This window comes from Otolemur garnettii, unplaced genomic scaffold (assembly GCF_000181295.1).
Source record: "Otolemur garnettii isolate 467f Iridium unplaced genomic scaffold, OtoGar3 scaffold00096, whole genome shotgun sequence".
Classification (NCBI taxonomy): Eukaryota; Metazoa; Chordata; class Mammalia; order Primates; family Galagidae; genus Otolemur; species Otolemur garnettii.
This window is the reverse complement of record NW_003852491.1, coordinates 1,087,755-1,113,184: the sequence shown is the minus strand read 5'-3', so window position 1 is coordinate 1,113,184 and position 25,430 is coordinate 1,087,755. Positions and strand designations below refer to the sequence as shown.

At 43.2% G+C, this 25,430-nt stretch overlaps 1 protein-coding gene across 1 annotated transcript in view; it reads right to left on the bottom strand.

Annotated features, from left to right (window-relative positions):
• Positions 1-545: 545 nt before the first annotated feature.
• Positions 546-25,430, bottom strand: part of HS3ST2 (heparan sulfate-glucosamine 3-sulfotransferase 2) — an 85,129-nt gene continuing 60,244 nt past the window's right edge. Inside the window, exon 2 of the mRNA XM_003795722.2 lies at positions 546-2,327. Within this exon, the coding sequence (XP_003795770.1) occupies positions 1,709-2,327 (619 nt within the window). The 3' untranslated portion in view covers positions 546-1,708. The remainder of the gene's footprint in view (positions 2,328-25,430) is intronic.

The window sequence follows — 25,430 nt, the reverse complement described above, 5'->3', positions numbered from 1 at the left end:
CATGAGTAGTTACAATCTAGTGTGATAAAAGCTGTAATTGAATTACCTACAAGCTACCAAGCAAACACAGAAGGAGCAGATAACTCGGCTTAGCTGGGGAAGACTTGGCCAATATCAAGCGAGTGACACCTGAGTGAAGTCTTACTGGGTGGTTTTCCATTAGCTGGCGATGCTGGGTGGAAGGACACATTCCAGGCAAAGGAAACAGTATGGACAGAGGCACAGAGACTTGAGAGAGCCAAGAAAAGGCATGTCATTCTGTAAGCTGGAGCAGAGAGTGAGGGAGGAGAAGGAGATGAGACAGAAACTCTAAGTTGGGGTCCTCTCAGGCACTGTGCTGAAGGACTTGGACTTGGACTTTATCTGAGGTTATGGGACACATTCAAGGCAGGGCTGGGACCTCAAAAGCCTACAGGGGCCAGGCAAATGATGTTGAGCTTGGTAGGGCCTGGAAAACAGGTATAAAGCCCCCTCCAAAAGCAGTAGCCAACTGCTGTAGTGCTGGGGCGCAGGCTCAGCCCAGTCACTGTTACCATTCACTAAAAAATAACAAGCTGGAAATCTGTATTTTCTTATGAATGCTCCCAGGTTTTTAATTGTTGGCAGTTATTTCAAAATATCATGCTAACCAAGCAAAAAGTTATCTGATGTCCCATCAACCCTTGGACCTTTAGTTTGGGTCATCTGATCTAAAATTTCTAAACAGAGAACTGACACATACTATGTTTCAGAGAGAGGATGTCCCCACAGATCTCACATGGTCTTTCTGCCCAGCTCCTGCCAGCAAGAACTTCCTTCCCCATCTCCACCCTTTTGACACTTCCCAATGCAGCCTCTGCCCCCTTCCTGCCCCTCCCCTACTCCCACCCCTACCGTTCTCCCCTGGCAGGAGCTGAATGAATGAACCCCGGGGAGGCCTGGCTTACAGAGAAAAAGCCCAGCGTTAAGGACACAAGAGAGCTGTATTTATTTTACATGGACAAGCATGATTCCGTCGCATGCTGAACACGAAAGCTCACGTGAGCTAAGTACCCGTAACAGCAGAATTATGTGCTTTTGTCCACAGGGAGCAGGAAGAGTCACAATGTGGTTTCAGGGACAGTATCCTTCAAGTACAGTTGAGACCACAGGCTCTGGAGGTTTATTTCATCACCAAAGGGTCTGTCTCCCAGGAGTGGCCAGGGGCTGCTGCCAGTGTTGCAATCTCGTGATGAGTTGATAAATTCTGAGGAGGACTGAAGATGATTTCTCCTGCCACCCCCCCCCCCAGGCGTCTTGGGGAAAAAAGCTCAGAGGGAAGGTACATGCCACTGGGAATTAAAAAGGTCACTCCTGGGTGGACAGCGACAGAGGCCCACCGCTATGTTCATAGCAACAGAACCATCACCACTTATAAATCTCTTATCACTGGAAGAGTCACTCTTTTTAACCCAGTTCCCCAAGGAACTTTATAGGCAGAAGGGATAACGATTCTGTAATTGAGTAGATGAGCCAGAAGCAGATCAACTTTGCCTGGACAGACTGGTGAGAGCTGGAGGCAGGGACGCCCTGGTCTCTGGTGTTAGCTGGGCTTCTGGATTTCACGATGATGAGAATTCAAGATGGGAGAGAGGGCAGGAATCTCAGCTAACGGGGGAAAGAGGACGGGAGGCTCTGAGGGCAAACCTCAAGGACCAGATGAGCAGAAGAGCCCTTGCCTCTGGGTGGCTTATTCCCACCTGAAGTCCTGCCCGACGGTTTCATAAAATTTAATATTATAAGGTCTATAAAATTCCCGGAGCTGGTCTATCACCTCGGGATCGATCTGTACGTGAGTTCTCCCCTTGGATTTGCCCAGGCATCGAGGCAGGAGGCTCGACTGTGTTTTTTTCAAGCAAGGGAAGCCTTTGGTCTTGTTGAAGTAGAAGTGCTTGTCGGTGATGAATCTCTTGATGCCCAGGAAGTCCTGGACCCGCCCCATCTCGCCAGCGGGGTCGGTGATGAGCCGCTCGCCGCTGACGAAGTGGATCTGGGCCAGCGGGAAGTACCGCAGCCAGCTCTCCAGATGCAGCACGTACATGCCAATGCGGATGGCGTTCCACGACACGTCCACCAGGCCCAGGCTGCGGTTGCGGAAGGAGAGGCCCTCGAAGGTGGGGATGTCGGGCTTCTTGGAGAGCGTCTGGGTGTAATCGGAGATGGCGCGCGTCACCGGGTTGCGCACGACCACGATCAGCTTGGTGTCTCGGGACATGTTGAAGATCCTTCGAGGGGCTTCTTGAGTTACGAAGTAGCTGGGTGTCTTTTCCAGCGTGATCTGGCTCTCCAGGGTCCTGGGCATCAGGCTCCTGAGGGCAGAAGCAAGACATCATCAAACAGGGTCCCCTGGTGACCTGGGACTCATGCACAGTGGCATGGGTTCGCTCCGCCCCAGACCTGTTGAACACCCCCCCCCCCCACACACACACACACATCTGAGTCTTCCACTGTGGAGGTTCCCACTTTAAATCTGGTTATTTTTTATTTTTTTTTAAATTGCTAACCATTTTGCTTTGAGACTGGAACCAACCTACAAGTCCACCAGTATGGGTTAAATAAATCGTGGGAAAGCCCATTAGCAGGTCAGCAGAGCTGCATGTACTGATATGGAATAATTTCCAACTCATAGGTGTTAAATGAAAAAAGGCAAGGTATAGCTGGCCTACTGTGGGAAGGACAGCGAGGAACCAGTAAAAGCAGTTGCTTCTGGGGAGGGAACTGGAGGTGGGTGCAGAACTAGGAGACGAGGAATAAATGGGAATGGCTTTTTACTGTGTAATCTTTTACACTGCTTGAAATTTTTAAAAATGCATTGATTACATATTCAAAAAAATTAAGGCACTGAATATTGTTCTGGCAAAAGATATTTCTCCAATTATATTAAGAAAATCTTTTCTGGGGGTGAAAAAGGCTTGTTTCGTAGGGATAGCAACTGTTTTAGATATGAGTTCTGGTGTCTTCTCCTGCCAAAAAAACATCTGAAATACATCTTTTGTGTAGGCTTCAAGAACAGAACTCCAGGCTGGTTGAGACCTTAGTCAGAAGCCAGGCAATGCAACCTTTCTCTCGTTTTTTTTTTTTTTTTTTTTTTTAATTTCCTGGCTCTGCTTGAGACTTTAAGGGATGAGGAAGGAAGCTCTGAAGTGTCCTTCCCAGATATGTCTCTTTCAGGCTTTGATGGAGGGGAACACCTGGTTCCTAGTCACTATTTCTTGATGAAGGTCATATTTTGCCCTCAAACTCATTTCTCTTAATCCTGGCTGCACGTTACAACTACTCAAGAAGTTTCTTTCTTTCTTTCTTTTTGAAATACAATGTCTGGGCTCTGTCCTAGGCCAACTGATTACAAATATTTGGGGCGGGGGGTGTCTGTGCTTTTCTAAAGCTCCTCAGATGATTCCAGGATGAAGGCACTGTTGAGATCATCCCCAATCATCCTTTCTCCAGTCCTGACACTGTGACTTACCAACCCCCAAAGCATTCCTCCTCACAGTCCTTTGGAATATCGACTCCTGGTTCCTAGTCTGTTTCCCAGCTCGTATCATCATCTCCCTCCAGTAACCTGTCCTCACAGTTCCTTGACTTTCACGACTCCATGTATCTTAATTTTCTGTCCCCTTTACCTCATCTTCCTCATGGCCAAACTTTGGGTCTTATCATTGAAATTGTCCTAACTCTGAAATGGCTAACTCAGAACTCTCACTCTAGGATTATGTAGTGGGTTGAATGGTGACCTTCCAAAATATACATCCACCCAGAACCTTTGAATGGGATCATATCTGGGAGTAGAGTCTTTGCAGACTTAATTAAATTAAGGACCTAATGATGAAATCAACCTAGATAGGGGGAGGTGAAGTAAGATTTCTATAAGCCACGAGAAACAAGGATGCCACCAGCAGCCTCCAGAAGCCACGGAGCAGCTTCCTCATGAGAGCGTCCAGAAGGAATCAACCCTGCTGAACATTTGGTTTCAGACTCTAGTGTCCCGAACTGTGAAAGAATACATTTCTGTTTTAAGCCCCCCAGTTTTGGGTAGTTGGTTACAGCAGCCATAGGAAACTACAACCTTGCTTGTAGTTTCAACCTTACCACGGTCTCAAACTCATTACACCTACTTTCGGATTCGTCTAGGAGCCTTTGATCTCACTTTCTTCCCTACCTTCCCTAGGCCCAACGGGCAGTCATTGCAATAGCATCATCATCGTCATCGTCATTGTGATCATCTTCATCAGGCCACTTCCAGCCCTTTCATCCTTTCTGCTTCTGTCTCTGGGTTGCCAAACAGCAGTGGAGAGAATTGCTGGTTCTTACAGTAAGTGGATCTTTTATACATTCATTAATTCTACCTTTAGTTGAACCCTTAGTACTGCTCCCTGGTCTTATATTTGTCTTTATAGGCCCTTCCTATCATTTTTCATAGTACATGTTCCCAACGCTCATCAGAAACTCCCAACTCTACTTTTGTCACCTACCTGTAACATGCAACTAGTCTCCCATGACATAGAAAGGCATAAAACGTAGGCTCCTCTCCTACATCTTGAAATTGACCACTATTCGCGCCCATCCTGAGCTCTTCCTGCTATCCTCAAAGAACAAGGTATGTAGGTGCGTTCTCAGGACCCTTCCCCTATTGCCTTCTCTGCAAACCCACCCATTAGATCCTTGAAACGTTATGTCTCCTGTGCCACTGAGCTGACAACAACTGATAACTTTGCTTTCAGGCCCAAAGTCTACATGGACCTTTGTGGTTTGAAAGTTTAAATAGGACTTATGAACGTTGAGTAGAACAATATTTTTTAGATGATATTATGAGTAGGGCACTTGGATAGAAGTGTTTGGCTGATTTGTTAGAAGTCTAGGTTGTGTCACATTATGAACCCGGCACACAACGTGATGAGGTGCTATCCTTTATGATAAGAGTAGATGAAATCACACAAATGTAATGGGGGCATTTAAACTCTTCCTAAACTCTATGGGACAACACAAAAAGTTGACCCAATGAGCCATTAAACAGATTTCTTTGAAATATCCTTCAATATACTAATGAATACCCAAAACAGGAATTGAGGATGCAACATTTTCTGAGCTCATTTGACTATGGAGCTAGGAACTTTTGCCAGGAGCACCAATTAACATCTCTCTTTGTTACCCATTTGGGAAATGCTGACCGATTCCAATCATCTCCAGAGTATTACATCATCCCCTTGTCTATGCACTTTATTCCACCCTTCTCTTAATAATTCCTAATTGGCATATCAGTTGCAAAACCAAAAGACAAAGGGAGATATAAGATCAAGATCATAAACAACATCACTGTAGTCACACCAGGAGTCAAAAGGCTCCTGTATACTTCAGATTTTCTCTGTTACCCCGAAAACACCCTTGCTCATTATCTACCTCTCCTTAGGTCACTGGGATAGAGTATTGGAGGCCTGCGTGATGATAATATGCAAGGGGACTGTGTTTTATACCCCATGCTCTGTGCACATTGTGTGTGGGGACATTAGAGGTTGCCTTGAGGCTCATCTTACTTCCTTATGTCACTGCTTAAATTTTGCTTACTTGTTTCCAGCTGCTAACAATCAGCTGAACCTCTCTCTTAAGCTTCTGCCTCCTTCCTTTTTTTTTTTTTTGAGACAGAGCCTCAAGCTGTCCCCCTGGGCAGAGTGCCGTGGCATTACAGCTCACAGCAACCTCCAGCTCCTGGGCTCAAGCGAGTCTCCTGCCTCTGCCTCCCAAGTAGCTGGGACCACAGGCGCCCGCCACAACGCCCGGCTATTTTTTGGTTGCAGCCGTCATTGTTGTTTGGCGGGTCCGGGCTGGGGATTCGAACCCGCCACCTTAGGTGTACGTGGCTGGCGCCTTAGCCGGTTGAGCTATAGGCGTCGAGCCCTCCTTCCTTTTTTTATGAAGCTCTGCAAAAATGACTGAAAGAATAACCTAACACACTCTCCGTTTGGACTTCCCATCTGTTATTTTAACTTGCTCTGGAACAGTTTTCCCTACATCTGGTAATAGACCCTGGATTTTTTTTTTTTTTTCTTTTTAGGAACAATTGCTTCTGCTTCAGACAAAATATTGGTGGACCAAGGTGGTGGGTGCATGATGAAAGTTAGGCCTGGGCAGCGCCTGTGGCTCAGTGGGTAGGGCAGGCTCTGGCTCCATATACCAAGGGTGATGGGTTCAAACCCAGCCCCAGCCAAATCGCAACCAAAAATAGCCAGGCATTGTGGCAGGTGCCTGCAGTCCCACTACTCAGGAGGCTGAGGCAAGAGAATTGCCTAAGCCCAGGAGTTGGAGGTTGCTGTGAGCTGTGACATTACAGCACTCTATAGAGGGTGATAAAGTAAGACTCTGTCTTAAAAAAAAAAAAAAAGTGAGGCCTGAAGTACCACTTGTGTTATAAAGACAAAAATGGGACATAAAGACTGCAAATGGAGCTCTTCCGACCAGACGTGGCTAACTAGAAGACATTCCCCATCCGTTCCTGGTCCCAAATCCCTATGACTATCTGGTTCTTCCACTTTCCTCTGGATTCTGTGAGTCACTCCACATCATCACAATAAATTATTACTACTGTAAGCTAATCAGAATTAGTTTCTGTTGTCTGCAATCCAAGAATTTTAACCTATCTTTTAGAATTTACTGGCTATTTCTTCTTTGCTATGGAAGTTATTTATGGTCTTCCCATTCAGTTATAAACTCCATGAGGCCAGGGTAGGGTATATCTTGTATCTCAACAATCTACCTCAATCCATGGCATGGGCAAGGTCTCCATCAGTAATTTTGAGGTTTAAATGAAGTCGACAACCTGTCCAAACCAGTTAGACACCATCGTCCCCTTTTAAACTTCCCAATTCTCTCCCACGGGATCTTCCCAGTGGTCTGGCTCCCACTTTTCTTATTCAGCATGATCCTTGTGGATGACCTCAATCCTTCCTCTGCCTTTAATCATCGCCTGAGAGATGTCTCACAAATTTGTAACTGTGGCTCCAACATAAAACTTTCCTGTGTTTGTAACTGGAATGCCCACTTCTCTACGCACTGGACACCTCCCTCAACAACTCGACTCACCTTTCTCCTCCCCAGACCTATTCCTCCTTTGCCTATTTTTACAAATATGACCATGAAGACAGAAAACCCTCAAAATCGTTCTCGATTCTTCCCCATGTCTAATGTCTTCCACTCTTGTAAGTTTTATTTCCCCAACCTCTGAAGTCCTCCCCTCCTCACCCAGCCCACTATGGGCCCTTGGCAACTCCACCTCAGACAAGGGATTTCTCTCTGACTTCCCGCTCCCCCTCATGCTCCCTTTCAATCTGTTCCACATTCTATATCCCCCAGGAAATCCAATCACAAATTCTAAACTTTCTAGAGCAAAACCAATCATGTCAACCATCAGCGATTCAGTCCCCAGCTTGGGGACTGGAGGCCTCCACGTATCTTTCTAGAATTAATCTCTTGCCACTTCTTGGTAATCTGATGCTCATGCCACGTTGAGCACAAAATCCGGTCCCAAACACGCTCAGCTCCTTCACGTGTGCTGCACACTTGCTGAATGTTTTAGCTTTATTTTTCAAGACTACAGATTATCTTTCTTGCCTCCTTCACCCTGCTTAATGTCTACTCACATTTCCAAGCCCAGATCCAAATCACACATGTGCTCTGTGACTCCTTTGTGATCTTTGTAGTTCTGCCTGCTCTCACCCTCACCCCATTGCGTGGGAATCGTTAGTTATGCATCCATTTATATCCACAGAGCACCAGCAAGTTGCACATGTTTCTTGTTCATTTTTGCCTTCTTGGCACACCACCACGTACATCATACGTCATAGGTGCTCAATACATGGATAAAAGATCTAGTGTCAGAGATAGATGCAGATTGAGAAGTGGCCCTTGAGTCCTCAGAAGTGGTCACTGGAGCAAGGCGAATACCTGGGTCCTGCGCCAGACTAATTAAAGCCAAAACTCTGGGCACAGGGCCCAGGTAGCTGCAATTTTAAAGCTCTCCAGATGATTCCAGTGGGCTACCAGTGGCCCTTCCTTCAGGCAGGTCCTTTAATATGGGTGCTCATGAGTATTATCTGGGTGCAGGATTCCCAGGCTCCACCCCCATGTGTTCTGATTTCAATGGGCTTGGGGTGCAGTCCACAAACCTGCATTGTGAACCAGCTCCTGTCATTATTCTTATAATCAGAGAAATTTGAGAAGTACAGCCTTAATCAAAGGTACCCTCCTAAGTACATGATCACACTCATTACTGTCTAATAGATTATAGCTTTATTGGTGTGCTTCCTGTCCCCAGATCCCCCCCCACTCCACCCCACTGTAGAGTATAAACTCATAGCTGTATTCTCTGTGTCTAGACGAGGGCTGGCATTGACTAGGGGCTCAGAAAATACTTGCTTAAGGGAAAAAATAAAGATAAGGCTATCATCTGAGACCAATGAGGCAGAATCATATTGTTTGTACTAGTGGGGAGGTATCCCTCTGTCCTACACTGGAGAAGTCCATATTCTATCACTCTAAGGGAAAAAAGGCACAAACTTCCGGTACTCCCTATCAGATAAAGAATCCAAATACTCTTATCATCCTGAGGCTCTCTGGAAATTAAATTTTTGAGCCATACTGAGGCACCCATGGGAGCAGAGATAACTCCCGGGCCCCTGCTGTCCACACAGAGACACGTGTCAGCACATGGGGGCCCAGCCGATGCTGGGCTATCATTGGAAACTTACAGAGCTGGCACACCACTGATTATTACCGATAGGATTCTCAGGAAGATTTCATTTTCTGCTAAATTTGTACACCCTTTGTATGTGTTCTGGAAGGCCCGGCTGCCTGGGGGACTGTGGTGATTTATTAGCTCCTAACTGGGCAACCAGGCCCTTTGAAAATCATTGCAGTCTCCGGAGGGATAATTAGGAGTGGAAGAGGAAGGAAAAGGCCTTATTGCAAGAAACTGGTTCTTAAAACGAAACCTGCTAAACTCCACGCGCTGAGCCAAGCGGCAGGCGCAGCACCTGTGGCTGTTTATTCTTGCCTGGCTGAGTGTGGATGTGAGTCGCCTCTTGTATGGTGGGACCACTTTCTTCCAAGTCCACAGTCCCACATCCTTACACTTATGTGACCTAAGAGCAAAGCACTACATCCCACCTTAAATTCCAGCAACTTCATGCTTACAGGATAAAGTCCTTGTCAGGATTTCTGTGGCTTGTCCTGATTCTACCACGGCCACTCCTGGGCTCTGGCAGCACTGAACTATTGAAAGTCCAGTCTGTACTCCCCTCAAAAACTATAGTTTTCATCTTAAGGGAACTTGAGGTGTTGTGCCCTTTGTGTGAAGCCCTCCTTAAACTGTTTGGAAAACCTTGACTCTCAGCTCATCATCACGTCCACCATGAAGCCCTCCCTGACTGTGCCCTTAGTATCCCCCCTTCCTGGAAGAGTTGGGCTTTTTTTTTTTTTTTTACCCTAACTGCAATAGCCATAAGCCATTTTTGACACATTGTTTGAGTGTCATCCCCTTAGAGTGTAAGATCCCCAAAGGCAGGGAGCCTGACTGTCACATCTTATGATGCCACTCTTGTTCCTAGTAGGCCGTCATGTACTCATTCAAGAGTCAAGTGTTTATTGATCGCAAACTATATGCCAGGGGCACAGAAGTAAATAAAGTATAGTTTCTTTCTTTAAGGAGTTAGTTTTGTGGACCAACTGAGGTTAGAGGGAGCAGGGTCCCTTTTCCTCAGTGTGAGGGGCTGCAGCTGAACTTGGCTTCCCACAGGAAGGAAGCTGCCTCCTTCTGGGGCTATCTAGGCCTAAATTTGTTTTCCACAGGTTGTCAAGGTCCCCAGGTGCTAACTCCTGCAAAATTCAATCAACCCGTTGTTTGATGATGTCCTGACCAAGCTGCTCTCATCCCTGCCCTGTAAGAAGAGAAGTTGATGGAGGTGTGGGGACGAGGCCCTTCCCAGGCATAGACCTAGATGGTCCAGGCCCTGGCAGGCCCTTCAGTGTGCAGTTGAGATGACAAGGTAGCCGTGTCCTCCTGCTTATTCTGACTGTTGGCTTGCAAGTGACCCCAGTCAAGCCTATTCTCTTACCTATCCCTTGTGCATTATGGAATCCATTCTAAGACTCACAGGTAAAGAATACAAAGGGCTCCTCCTAGCATGACACACCCATATAGAAGACAGTGGGCTATTTTAATGGCTGGGTATGGATTTAGAATCAAAGAGAGCTGAGTTTGAGATCCCTTGCTCACTTTAAGAAATGAGTGCCCAGCAGACGTCAGCCACATCCATGGTCAGTGACACTCTGGACATAAACAAGATAATAGCTAACATTTGTTGTTCAGGGACAGTGGGCCAGATGCTGTTCGAAGCCCCGTGTATGAATCATCTCACTCAATCTTCACAATAACCCCATGAAGCAGACACTCACATTATTCCAGTTTTCGAACTGCGGAAACTAGGACACAGAGAATTAAAGTGAATTACCAAAGCAACACAGCCAGTCTGCAGAATCTGGATTCAAGTGCAACTCTCTCACTAGAAGAAAACGTGAGAATATAAAAATGAATCTTGGCACGAGGACAGCCTTTCTAGGCATGAGACAAAAATCATAAAGGAAAAGATTGAAAAGTTAGATTATGTAAAAAATGTAAGTTTGTGGGATGGAAAAATACCATAAAGAAAAGAAAAGGAAAGTGACTGGAAAAATATTTGCAGCGTGTACACTACAGACACAAAGAACCAATTTCTTACATTTTTAAATACATATTTATATTTATATTTTTCACACTTCGTGTGAATCAGTAAGTAGAGAAGAACCAACCAGGAGAAGAAAAGAACACAGCACGAGAAAAGAGCTCTGAGTGGAAAATGAACACACAGAAACATACTTGATATCTTCGAATGAAAGAAATACAAATTAAAACCAGGATGAGATGATATTGTTCATGTATAAGGCTGGAAAATATATTTTTAAAAATTATAACAGTAATTGCGAGAGTGTGGGAAAACAGTAGTCTCCTAAATCGGTAAGTGGGTGAATTGATGCAGTATTTGGGATGGCAATTAGATCTATCTATCAAAATGTAAAATGCACATACCCTTTAACTCAACAGTTCCACTTCTAGACACTTATTTGCCCAACTGCATAAAGACCCATATGCAAGGATGTTCACTGCAGCATTTGTGGTGGGGATGGTGGAGGCATCCCCCAAAGATCCCTGCACAGGCTATTCCTAGAGGGCAGCTGCCAGCCAAGGACTCCAATTCCTAGCACACCGTATATCCAGGCAGGGACAGGGCAGCTCATGACAGGAATAGTGAGTAGAAGGGCTGTGTGCTACCTCTAGGCCAACGGTATGGTGACAAAGTTGGTATGTCCTCTGGGCTATCTTTTCTGGTCCACTAGCTGCATGTAGAGGACTCAGGGGCCTAGAATGGGGCAGGTCCAAAGAGTAGGAGGAAGGACACTTACAACTAGGAAACAACCCCCTCTGACTGTGGTCCATGCAAGAAATACACTTTTTCTTGGGGGTTGTTTGTTACAGCAGCTAGCATTAACCTAACTACTGAAACACTGTAACAAAAACAAAGACCAGAAACAACCTACCTGTCTGTTAGTAGGGACCAGTTTAATAAGCAGTGAGGCCACATGATGGGTTATGATGTGGCTGTTCAGAAATGAGGTGGATTTATAAATATTGGCATAGCAGGGAGTCCAAGACGTATTATTAAATGAAAAAAGCAAGTTGCAGCACAGTAAGTTCACTATGTCCCTATTTACCTACAAAATATGCACACATATGCTAGGGTGCATATGCATAAGGGTTTTCTGAAAGGATACATAATACGTGGTCAACAGCGATTACCTTCAGAGAACAACCTTGGAGGATCTGGGACGGAGTGTACTGCAGAGTGGAACTTTATTTTCACCTTTAGCTTTCTGCACTCATTGGACTTTTCTTTTTCTTTTCCTTCTTTGTCATAAACATGTATTCTTTGTTGTTAAAAAAAAAAACTAGCTAATGAAAAGCTATTTTTTAAAGTCTCCATTGATGATATTTAGGAAGAAGAGAGACTCTACTGTGGAGTGAGGGGGAGGAAGCGTGTCTGGAGCGGCTGAGGTGTGGGTGGGAAGCAAGGACAGGGAAGGTGAGAATGTATAGCTCCCTTCTCAAGAAGCTTGCTCAGGAAGGAGGCAGGGTGACCGTGGGTGTTGAATGAGTGGTTTTTTTGCTGCTGCATGTACAGCTCTGATAAGTTTCCAGGCAACTGGACCTCAATTTCTCAGGCGCCCATCTGTGGCTGACCATGGGGACACTATCTGGTGGTAATTCTCCAGATATCGTTCCTTCTGTGGTCTGGGCTTAGTTTCTTCTCCTACCCTCCCTTTCTCCTGGAATGGGTGCCAGTGCCTCTCACACTTAAATGTGCATTTGAATCACCTGGGGAGGGGAGTCTTGCTGAAACACAGATTCTGATTCAGTAGGTGCAGGGAGGGGGCCTGAGATTCTGCATTTCTAGCAGGCTCTATGGTGAGGCTGACCTGCTGGTCCTTGGAGTAAGTAGCAAGGTCTTAAGGCAGCTGTGGGAATAACAGCACAGATTGTGTATTCAATAAATGATTATTGCATTAAGTGTAATGGGCTAATTGGTGCTGGGTGGGATATTGAGGATGATTTGGACTCAGAAAGCCCGGGTTTGAGCTCCAGCTTTCCATCTCCCAGCCATGTGACTTTTGCATTCGTTTCCTCACCTGCAATGTGTGGATGATGCTAATGCGGACTTCACCTGGCTGCTGTGAGGGCTCAGCTGGAAAACCTGTGAGAGTCCCACATAAACCATCAGGCACCATGGCCAGCCATGCAGGGGCTCCTCTTTCTCTACTTTGTTTTTCCCCGTCAATTCAAGTTTTATTTTCATTTTCAAAATGTCATTTACCCCTTCACCCTCTCCTGTGACAGTCCTGTGTGTCTCCTCTTCTTCCCAGCCAGAGTTCCTGAAATAAAGTTGGAGGGCTCCACCTTCCTGTAGCAGGTGAGGCAAAGTTCACTCCCTGCCTCCCAAACTTTTTGTTGGCTCTGGGAATACAACTCTCTTGGTCTCCATTTTCATCCTCTGGCCAGTCCTCCTCTGTACATAGTTCAGTTATTTTTCCTCGACTTGCCCCTTATCTCCTCATGTCCCAATTACTGGCACCACCATTCACTAGTTGCCCCTCAACACCCACTTCGAGTCCATAACCAAATCCAACTGGTAACCTCTTACTCTTTTCTGATGTCTGTCCTAGCCAGTGGAGGACCATCTTGCCTGTCCTCCCTCAAGGGCAGAGTGACAGGGAGCAGCTCAGTGCCTTTGTCTAGCCATTCTGTACCATCTGGCATCCATTCTGAGTCAGCTTGCTCTGCTGTGATGCTTCTTAGTGACATCAGCATCAGGAAACAAGATGGTACCTGGGAGCAGTTACTGTACCAAGTGGTGGCTGGGGGGATCTTTGTCCTTTGATAATCTCCATTAGTCAATCAAACAGCAGTCATAGCAACTCCAAGACAAGCCTTCTTCCCTTCCTCTGATGGAGCCACTCCTATTCCTTCCCCTATATAGAAAATTTAGGAGCCACCACCTCCAGGCAGGATGAGAAATCATCCCGAAGGACATGGGACAAGAAGCTTCCTGATCAATACTGGGCTCTAGCACTCGACTGACCTTTCTTTACACCTGAACCCACAGGGGAAAGGGGCTGCAGAACTGAAACTGACAAGTTGGTTCCACTCCAGAGACCTGGCTGCCAACACAAAGGGAGACTTCAGCACGGAGGAGCAAATCCACCACATGCCTGTAGCCAATTGGCTGTCTCACTCTGCACGACAACTATTTCAGACCTTCAGCCTTCTCTGCAAATGACAAAACCCTGCCCTTTCCTGCCACTCAGAAGAGCTGGCATCACATTTCAGAGAATACAGAAACCCTTAGAATGGGATACCTTCAGTCTCCTGCTACCAAGCACATGACGTCTTCGACGCTGACCAGCACTGGGACAGAGTTGCATGTCAGTCACCCTGGCCTGAGCACCTTCTCCTTCCCTCCCGGTGTCCCTGCCTGCCTTGTTCACAGAGCTCTCCACCATCTGCTCCCCGGTCACCTCTAAGGACCAGCCCAGTCCCCATCAGTGCTGAATGCTTCCCAGACATCTGAAAACTCTCCAGCCAATGACTGGATGACTCAGTGAGTTTATTTTACTTTGTAACTAAGCTTTACAACCTCACACTCCAGAGTCCCCAGGGGTATTAATGGTTTTGCAGGGATGAGTTCCGCACGTCTGCCCCACTTCCTGTGGCGTAACAGTGCCGCCTAGTGGGACAGGATCTAACTGCAGCTGTTGGCGTGAGCACCTGCCAGCCCCTCCGAGATGACCTGTTGACTAACCAATGATTCCATTCTGTCTCCTCCAAGTCATAGTTGTATAAGAATATGTTCGCTCTACAGTTGCAAGGGGTTATCTGGGGTTGGCTTTCTGATCATGCTGGAAAGTCAGCTGCTTAAATATCCAGGCCTTAGTGTGCCCAAAGCCACATGTCCAAGCCCTGCCTCAGCTGTACACATTGGATTCTTGTCTGGACTTCAGCATGGAACGATCCAGCTCAGCACTTTGGTTCTGGAAGGCATTTGTGAAACCCAGCAAATGAACCAGCAGGCATTCTCCAGTCCCCCAGACATCCCCCTTTCTGTCTCCAGGACTTTGCTGCTCTTTCTGCCTGGATCACTTTACAGTGGCTCTTCCCAGCATTCAATCCTTCTCATACTCAGGTCTTACTTTGAATGTCACAACTTTCAATATCACTGTCTAACCCCCATGGTTTATTTCTGTTATCACTCTAAGCACAATCTGTAATTATCTTGCATATTGGTTTATTGCCCTGCCCCCCGCCCAATTCATCTAAAAATCCCATCAGGAAGAGTTGGTGTCTGCCTTGCTGGCTGTGATATCCTCAGTCCTTGTCACTGTGCCATCGCATCATAGACAGGCAAAAGAGAATGAATCATACCCACCAAATATTTTGCTTGTTGAATGAATAAGATGGGAAGGAATCAAAGCCTAAATCAAGAAGACATGGGCTCCTGGAGGAAATGCGGCAGCCTGAGATCTTTAGAGAGAATTTCCCAAAGTGTGTTCACTTATCATCTGTGGTCCCACAGTGATTCATGGATGAAATTTACATTTTTTACAGTTATGTGTTTATTTTAATATATTTTAGAGAACTGGAACTAGGACATCACTTTTAGTTAACAGATTTCATTGCTTAGGATGAAGCTTAAATACAAAGTGAAGGTAGAAAATGTGAATTGATCTAAAGACAAACATTAAGTTACGTAATATTACAAATTGTACTTCGAATATGGCAGAAAGGTCCCTTCAGTGACTAAACCTTGGGATCTCCTGGCTCAAAACAATATTGGTGCAGACAAAGGGAATCCAAGCCAGAGTAACGTGGGCATATACTCAGTCAATATTTATTAAGCACCTCCTCTTTGCTGGCCATGTTGCTCAACACTGCGGTCATGGCTATAAAAGACGTAGTTCTTGCCCTCATGGAACCTCTAGTTTGGTGGAGATGATGGACAAATGAAAAAATATTTCATGACAACTCCTGATGAAGGCAAAGAAGGAGGAACCTATAGTGAGGGAATGAAGTGGTCAGAGAAACCCGGGAGGGAACATTTGAGCAAAAGGACAAGAGGTAAACTGGCTCAGAGGAAAAGACAAGAGAATAAGAAAAATGGGGTATGGGGGAGGTAAGACAGGGCTGCAAAGAATTTAAAAAATGCACACATCTACCAAAGTGATAGGAGTAAAGAGTGGAATTGATGACTTAGAAAATAAAAATTAGAACAAACTTGAGCCTGATCATCTAAAGTACAGATCACAAGATTGAACTACTAAGAGAGCAGGGTGCTCAGAAGACAGTACTCATAGGCACCAGTAGTTTGCTGATAGTATTGAAAAAGAAACCTGAAACAAACTGGACAGGGCTATAGGCAAAGATTTCATGAAAGGAATATTTCCAGAGAGCTAAAATGATTATGTGGGTAGATTAAAAGATCATCTTAGTCCTGATACGAATCACATCCATGAATCTATATATTCACCATCTATCCATCCATCCATCATCTATCTATACATAAATTCACCAGGGCCAACTTTTTAAATTATAGGTTAAATGCAAAAGTTCTACAAGTATTAGAGGTATTCAGGACAAACATGGTTTTTTACACATTCATGCCAAAGACATTAGCAGCATTAAATGCTAAAAGAACACATTATCATCTGGTTTCTCAGGAAAAAAATTGTTCCTTCCAATACTTATTATCTAGCCAATTTGCTTGTGAAGGTAAAAGAAAAGCAGGTAACAGCTTGAAAAACATTACATCTTGCTCTCCAAAAAATCCCTTGAAAATAAAAACAACTGCCTGGGTGATGGTGTGGAAGAGGTCAGGGAAGTTGTGACCAAGAGGACAGTGATCACACAAAGTGCTGAGCTCCAATATGTAATAGTTCAGCTACTTGGAGGCTGAGCCAGAGGATCACTTGAATCCAGGAGTTTGAGTTCAGCCTGTGTAACAGAGCAGGACACCATTTCTAAAATAGATATGTGTGTGTGTGGATAGATAGATAGATAGACAGATAGGTAGATATGTGTTTGTGGATAGATAGATAGATACATACATACATACATAGATATGTGTGTGTATGATGATTTGATAAATCCAAAACTCCATATTAACAGACTAAAAAGTTAGCAACAGGGAAAGAAAGAGGGGAAGAGGCTGAGTAAAAGCTCATAAGACTCTTTATCAAAAGGTACCATCTACTCATTTACTCTATTATTAATAGAAATGTAAAATATTGACAACACACTTCCCAGGATACTAGAAAATAGAAAAATAAAGAAAATGCTGGTCAGGTGACAAAAAAGACAGGATAGGAACACAAGGAAAAAAAAGGCAAAAGTTTTAGAGCAAGACATCAGAAGTATAGAAGAAAGGTTGAATTAATATTAAAAATTATTGGAAATAGTTCCAATGCCATAATTTTTTTCAAACGACAGCAAAAAAGAAATGTCATTCTAAAATCAAACCTATCGTATTTGTGTTCATAAAACCATCCTAAAACACAGGGGCAGAAACACGTTATATGGAAATGGACTGGGGAAGATACATCAGGACAGTGTCATTCTAAAGAGATCCAGAGTCAGGAAATTAAAAGGAAAAAAAACCCCACAGAATCCAAGACGAAAGACATCGCACGAGATAAAGTGAATCATTTAACATTGGAAAAGGGCCCAACTCATAAGTGGAACTTACAAGTGACTCAAACCCAGTGTTGGCCTCCAGTCCCTCTCAGATTACCACTAAATTGATAAGAAATGGATAAAAGGTATAAACTCAAAATACCAAAGAGAAATGGTGAAGAGTTGGTGGCTGGCAATCAATGTAGATGTATTGTTGGGGGAGAAGGGAGGCTGATTTATGAGGGGTAATCGACTTAGGAGAGCAGAGGAGGCTGAAACTCAAGTGGCTGCAGAAGGATGGGGGTCTCATTAAGGAACAGAAAGTGAGTTTGTGGCAGAGAACCTCTCAGTACTCTGCACCCAGAAGCATCCCTCGGTGGGAGGGAGGTATAGAGGGAAAAGCACACGGATGTTAAGGTCTCCAAAAGGAGGAGCTGGGTCAGCAAGCCTTCCCCCAGCCCAACAAGCCAGGCCTCTGTCCTGCTCCTGCTAGGACGGAAGAGGGGTATTATCCTTTGGAGCTATTGAACCAGACTTAGTGACACGGGGAACAGTAAAGAGAGGGGTGGGGACACTGAGTCAGAGAACTGGCAGGCAGGTGCGTCTATCTGTGCCCTGCTGACACATGGAGGGTCCCTCTCAAGAGAAACGAAGCAGTCCAGATGGCGCGTCCTATCTACCAAAGCACAATTTGTGAAAAGAAAAGCTGCCAAGTCTCATCGAGATCAACATCCTTCCATCTCATCCAGAGTCATAATTCTGTGCAAAAACAGGTCAAAAGAAAAAAATGGTCATTTCAACAGACTCTGAAAAGGTGCTTCATAAATTCAATATCTTGTGATGGATGTGTTACTTAGTCCCATGTAAACATTTCACATTGTATATTGAAGCAGTACCCTGAACCCCATAAATGCATCAATGTACAAAGTTATGATTTAATACAAAATAATTAATTGAAAAAAATAAAATCAGTAATTTACTTAAAAAAATAAAATAAAACAAATTCCATATCTATGACTAATTAAGAAAAACATAATTAGGGCTGGGCGTGGTGGCTTACGTCTATAATCCTTGCACTCAGGGAGGCCAAGGCCGGCAGATTGCTTGAGCTCACAAGTTTGAGACCAGCCTCAGCAAGAGTGAGACCACATCTCTAAAAATAACCTGTGGGTGGGTGCCTGTAGTCCCAGCTACTTGGGAAGCTGAGGCAAGAGGATCACATGAGCCCATGAGTTTGAGGTTGCTGTGAGCTATGACATGATGGCACTCTACCCAGGGTGACAAAGCGAGACTGTATCAAAAAAGGGAAGAACAAAGAAAGAAAAAAATATTTTAAGAAAGCAGAAAGGCTGCCTGCTGCTTCTTTAACATGAATCAGGATGTCCATCTCAACCCACAGGCACTAGCTAGTTGAAGGAAGGAAAAAATTCTCAATAACTAACATTTATGGGAAGCCCCGCGGCAGACATAGCTTCGTGTGCTTTCACATGTATTATCTCATTTAAACTCCACCACACTGTCACCAGGCTGTAAGTCTCATTACAGTTAGGCGAGACAAAGAGACCTACTAGCACGATTAATATTTAATAGTATTCTATAAGTTATAGACAACTCAATTAAAACTTTAATAACTGGGGAGATGGAGAATTGTAATGTTGGAAAGGCATCAATCCTTCTCAAATTAATCTCTAAATCAAGCGTGATTCCAATACAACTCCCAACAGGATTTAGAACATTGAATTTGATGTAATAATTATAAAGTTTCTTCTGGATTGGTAAACTCAGGAAATGAGCCAATGTATTTTGTTAGAAGGAAGAGTTATGGGGATGAAATTGCAATATTTTATATTACAAAAAAATATATAGTGTAAAGTTGTAGTAATTAAAGCAGTGTGGTTCTGAGTCAGGAATAGGCAGATGGATTAATAGAACAGAATACAAAATTAGAAATACGCCCAACTCTGTGGAAAAACACGGGATACAGGTGGCATTTCAGATCAGTTGGGAAATTACGGATAATTGGGACTTTGTTGGTGCAGTCAGTCAGTCATTTGGTGGGGAAATGGAGTTAGGTTTTCTTACACACATCTTACCCCAATATTAATTCGAGATGAATGAAATAATTCAATGTTAAAAAACAGTAATGACAAAGAGTTAAAATACCAGTAAATGGGTCTGTATTCTTGAGAATTGGGAAGGCTTTATAACCATGATAGTATAGGAAGAAAGCAAAGGGAAAGGCTTGGGATGAGACCACAACATTTTTAAGGTTTTGGATGACAAAAAAAGTTACCAGAAAGGGAAAGAAAACTCAAAAGCCAAACTGTGTTTCAAATATAAAAGACAGGTACTCACTTTTAATACATAAGAGTTTTTATAAATCATTAAGAAAAATGCCCCAGTAGAAAACCGAGGAAAAGACATCATCTCTGAAAGATTTACAACTGGAAACATATCGAGACTCATTAGATATCAAAGAAATACAAATTAAATCCAAATAAGAGAGTATTTTAACCTCTCTTAAAAATTATTTAGTGTTATCTATAGAACACAGAAATATGCACTCATAAAGTGCTAGGATGGTAAGTTTACGTCTTATGAAAGGTACTTTCTAGAATTTATCCTGTTAAGATATTAAGATACTTTCAAAAAGATTTATAAGGATTCTCAACACAGTATTCTTTATTTAAAGTGGTGAAATAATAGAAACTACCTAAATGTATGTAATACTAATATCGATTAAATGATAGTGCATTCACTTAATGAAATGTCATGCTGGGGTTATAAATAACACTTTAGAACATGTTTCAGGCACTGGGAAAATGCCAGCGTTAAATTAGTACAGAAAAAAAGCTCAGAAAATACTTTGTAGATGTGTTAACTGGTGAATTTGTTTGTGTACTTGGATATCAAAAGGAAGATATAATTTTCTCTATGCCCAGAAGAGGGAATGCAAAAAAAGAAAAAAAAAAAAGGCAGACGAAATTTATCCATGATGTTCTGGTTTCTGATATTCCTTACCTCTTCCAACTATATATAAAAATATACCACTTGCTGTTCCTGGAACTTTTCCTGAAAGATGTGTAGAACAGCCTATGCTTTGATACTCACACAAAACCCGTCAGTCCTTCACTCTTAGTCCACTTAAAAATTCTAACTAGGAAACTTCAGTATAGAGCTATTGTCCATTTCGGCCAAACAATTTCTAACACCAACTTCAAAGAGAAAATCAGGTGTAGAAGCACAAAATATATTGGATGATAGGTAAGAAGGTGTTAGGGTGGGCCTCTGGGAAGGGAAACCAGAGGGCCAAGGGCTAAAAGGAAACTCATTTTTCATTGCAAGACATAATTCTTGAAAGAAGATAGAAAATTTGCAAGATATTCAAATTCATTAGATATCAAAGACATACAAATTAAATCCTTTGTAATTTGAAGATTAAATTTAATTTTAAAATGAATCCTTTGTGATTTTAATCCTTTGATATAGAAATCCTATCCTTTTTGGTACCCTTTCGCTTTGCGGATTAAGTGCATTTTTGTCAAATGAAGAGTATAGGAAAAAACGTCTGAATCTCTGGTTTGCTACTTAACTACTGTGTAGCCTCAGGCAAGTCACTTGACCTCAGCCTGAGTCTCGGTTTGCCCAGTAAAGGGAGAGAAATAAAACTCACTCTGCAGGATTGTGGGAAGGACTGGAAACGATGGATGGAAATCTCCCAGTATGTTGTGGCGCATAGTAGGCGCTTGTTAGCTGTGGTTATTGTTATTAACCTCATAGCTACCTGAGGCTGTAGGCAGAACTGAGGCAGAATGTAATTATCCATGTTGGAACAAAGCCAAGATACCTGAGTCTTGCAAAACATGCAGCTGAATGTTCAATCAAGATGCGTTAAGTACACACAGCCTCAGAACATACCTAATGCTTTCCCCTATGGTTTGGGAAGTAAAATGCTTTTCTCTATAGCACATCTGCTCGTCTTTTAAAATTCCACAACTAATTAACCAGATTCCTCATCAGCGATCTCTGTGCGGATTAACTAAATATGTCAGCAAACCCCAGCCCTTGTCTGATAAACACAGGTGATTACTTCTACCTACTAGTGCCTCCAGCAGGTCGCTGGATGCCTGGGGAATTGGATGGTTCAGGCTAACTTTTATTTAGCCTCCTGAAAGGCATTTCTCAGGCAGAAGATCAGTCTGGTATCTCTTTAAAATTAAGAAGGCAAAATAGCTTAGTGGTTAAACCTACAGACTCTGAAGTTGGCCTGACATGGCTTCTAATTCTGCAGGCTCACCTCTTGACGAAGTAATCCCAGGTAAATTATTTAACCCCTTGAAGCCTTAGTTTTCTCATCTATTAAGTGGGAACAATTGTGGGCGCCTACTTTATAGGATTATGACAATAATTGTTAAGAATGGATGAGAATTGAATAAGAAAATGTATATTGATTTATACATTAAAATATAGTGCTTGGTGCTTGGTAAGGCCTCAAAAAGGTTAAAAAAACAAAGATGTATGCGCTTTTGCATTAGAAGATCGAAAGGGGGCGGTGCCTGTGGCTCAAGGAGTAGAGCCCCAGCCCCATATGCTGGGGGTGGCGGGTTCAAGACCAGCCCTGGCCAAAACTGAAAAAAAAAAAAAAAGATCAAAAGGGAGAAATAATGAAAGTAACCAGTGAAGATCACCTACTGCAGAAATATGCACGTAATTGAGCTCTGTCAATTGTACGGAACCCTTTGACAAAAGGGGGAGGGGAGAAGAGTCTAAAAGAACGTTAATGCTCTCCTCTGTAAGGTTATAACTAACTTGCTTATTAGACATCCTAAAAGGAAAATGTAAGAAAAAGTGTTTAGAGGTATGATTCTATTATGGTCAAAAATGTTTCAATGGTTTCAAAGAACAATAACAACAACAAAAAAAGCAATGATCCTTTAAGAAGAAAATTCCTCTAGAAAACTCCGGAGTCTGATTATTCTTGTGATTATCAAATGGAATCTATCATACGTCCACATTTTTTCCAAGGAGGGGCAGTCATAAAAATGTAGCTAATTATTATTGAATTCTAAGTACCTGTGTGAAAAGTAATTTTCTGATTAACAAGGATGTCAAAGGAGAAATATCTGAAGCTTTGATTTTTTTTCTGATTATACAAGATTGTCATGGAGGATGCCTGGTTTATTTCCTTATTATACCAAGAATCTTGAAATGAAAGAAGGTATTCACTAGTTCACTATTATGTCTTGAAGTTAATTCTAAGGATAGTCATTGCTCCATAGGCAGTGATTTAGTCTGTTGTATTTTTAATTTATTATTAAAGAAATATTTTTTTTTGTCAGAAGTCTGTTCTTTTCCAGAAAGTTACAGACAATTTCCAAAATTTCAGGTTTCATCCCACCTCCTAGTTGTGGTAAAAACTTGTTGAATGTGTAAAGGAAAGTCCCCACGGGAAACTAGTTTGATTTTAGTGTGGTGAAAAACATGGACCTAAGTTGTGATCTCGTCTCCATCACTTAAAAATTGGGGCACACACAGCAAGCCACCAAAACGCTCTGAGTCTCAGTTTCCACATAAAGGTGGAGAATATGATACAGGGTCAATATTCCTTATCTAAAATGGGGCCAGAAGTCTTCCAGATTTCAGATTATTTTTGGTGTTGGAAAAATTGCATTATACTTACTGGTTGAGCATCCCAAATCTGAAAATATGAGCTATGAAATGTCCTGATTTCATCACGTCAGTGCTCAAAACATCTTGGATTTGGGAGTAGGTTTGAATTTTGGATTTTTGAACTTGAGATGCTCAACCTGTATGGTTTCTTGCAGGACTATTATGAGAATTAAGTAAGTTGCATATAAAGTGTGAGCACATGTTACCCGATGCCCTACACAGTCTCCCTCTGCACCTATTATCATTATAACCGAGCTTGATTTTGATTGCAAACTTACCACCAAAGTTTTTGAGTCTGAATCTTTCATCATTCTCCATGCTTATTCCCTTGTTTTCAGGAAATACATGTATTTATTGAGCAATTGTGCTTTTTGTGCATCCAAATTTTGTGTGTGAATTTTTAGGTAGATGCACCTATGTCCTGCCAGGGTATAAGGAAGGAGGGTCATGGTCATGACGCCATGGCTGTTGCATCAATGACTTTACTCAACATTGATTGAGAAGAGAACTTGTTTCTGCAAGGCACAGTCCCTGCTGCTGACAGTAATTTGTTTTTGCCTTAATTAAAGAGCTTATAATCTAGTCAAGGAGACAAAAATGGCTATAAAACAAAGAGAAAAGCTAAAGGGGGAAAATGCACTCAAGGAACAATGAGAGCAGGTGAGGTGGCAGCACCTGCCTGCAGAGAGTGGAAGAGTGACTTTGGGAAGCCAGCATGCATTTGCTGACATTGGTATCCTTGATATCCAGACTAACCTATGATGAAGTGGCAACCAAGTGGTCATATATTTTTCAGAAGGAGCAAATGGGCAGTGGTGCCTAATGCTAGACTAGACAAAGATGTTCTTGAAAAGTAGCCCTTGTATTTATGAGACGATGCAGCCTTAGCAAGACGTAGATATGAAAGCACACATCATTTAATCAGCCTTGAATGGGGAAAAAAAGAGCAGGGATTTAGGTAGCATCCAGCTTCATTTCTACCCACTCTGAAGTAGATACTGAGACAAGGATTTGAATGCAAGCAATTTATTTGAAAGGTAATCTTAGGAAATACCAAAGAAGTGGGGATAGAGGAAGCCGGTGAGAGATGTGTTATGAAGCCACTCTCCCTTGTGGGTAACTAGAGCTCCATCCCACTGAAGAGCAACTAGATGCAGTGTGGAATCCAACCTAGAGTCATTGTCCCCACTGAAAAGCAAGAAAGCTGAAGTATTTCTCTACTAAGTCTCTGGCTGTTATTGGTTGATGGCTGTCTTCATGGGTATGATGCCTCAAGAATTTGGGCCTGCCTTTCATAGGTCAAGTGTGCTTCTCTGGAGTCTTCATTGTGCAGGGGTGAAGCCCAGAGGGGTCTGAGCAGAGCATCAACAGCGCCTTCTATAGGTGCATGAATGGCATGAGTGTCTTTATAAAATGGACCTTGGACTGCTCCCTTGTGGCTCTGCATGAACCAGGAAATGAGTCCTTACCAGGCACTGAATCTTCTAGCACCTTGACCTGGGACTTCCCAGCTACCCAAACTGTGGGATATGAATGTCTGCTGTTTATAAACCACCCATTGTGTGGTATTTTGCTCTAGAAGTCAGAGCAAACTAAGACAGTGGGAAATGGAAGGATTTGCAGGAGTAAGGTCACCTGTGGAGGGTTAGGACAAGCAGGGCCAGACTTTAAGTGGACTTACAGGTTTGAAATGGCCACTGGGGGATGGGAGTGGGACGTTCCCAGGTGCACACAACAAATTGCTCATTAATACTAGGGAGTCTGACGAATTGTGACTCCTAATTCAAGTGAAATCAATGCCATAGTAACACCTTAAAAATTTGAGGCACACACTAGCAAAGGAAAATGGAGCAAATGTCTCCCTTTCGGAGTCTTGAGTTTGTGTTGTTTTTTCAAATCTATGAAACAGAGACCACTATCCAGGTGGTGTCAGAGAACTTCTAACAGACTCACTACTTGAAGTGGTCTGAGTTGTTTTCTGCACAAGGGAACCCAGCCAAGGAAGAAACTGGGGTGAAATCATGACTACATTTAGTTTACTAAGCTGTCTTCCTTATAGCTGGGCTTACTGGGCAGTGGCACTTATCTATTTTGCATTAGGCTGGAAGTGGCCCTGGGTTTCACTGGGATTTGGACCAATGAGGATCTTCCAAAGGGAGTCATCTAAGCCCTGCTATAAGAGACACCATCTTATAGCACCCCATCCCCAAGCTGTACTTCTCAAGAAAGGTTTTCTGCCTATTAGTATCAGAGAGAGAAACACAAAGCTATATTTCAATTTGTTTATTGCTCTAAAGCATCTGTTACTTTGGTATGCTTTGCAGGCAAACTTGGCATCTCATATTCATAAATGGGCTGCTTTGGGTTTAATTGTGCAGCTAACTCGAGTTATAAAACAGAATCCGTGGCTGCCTGAAGAGGGTTTTGAGGGAGAAACAAA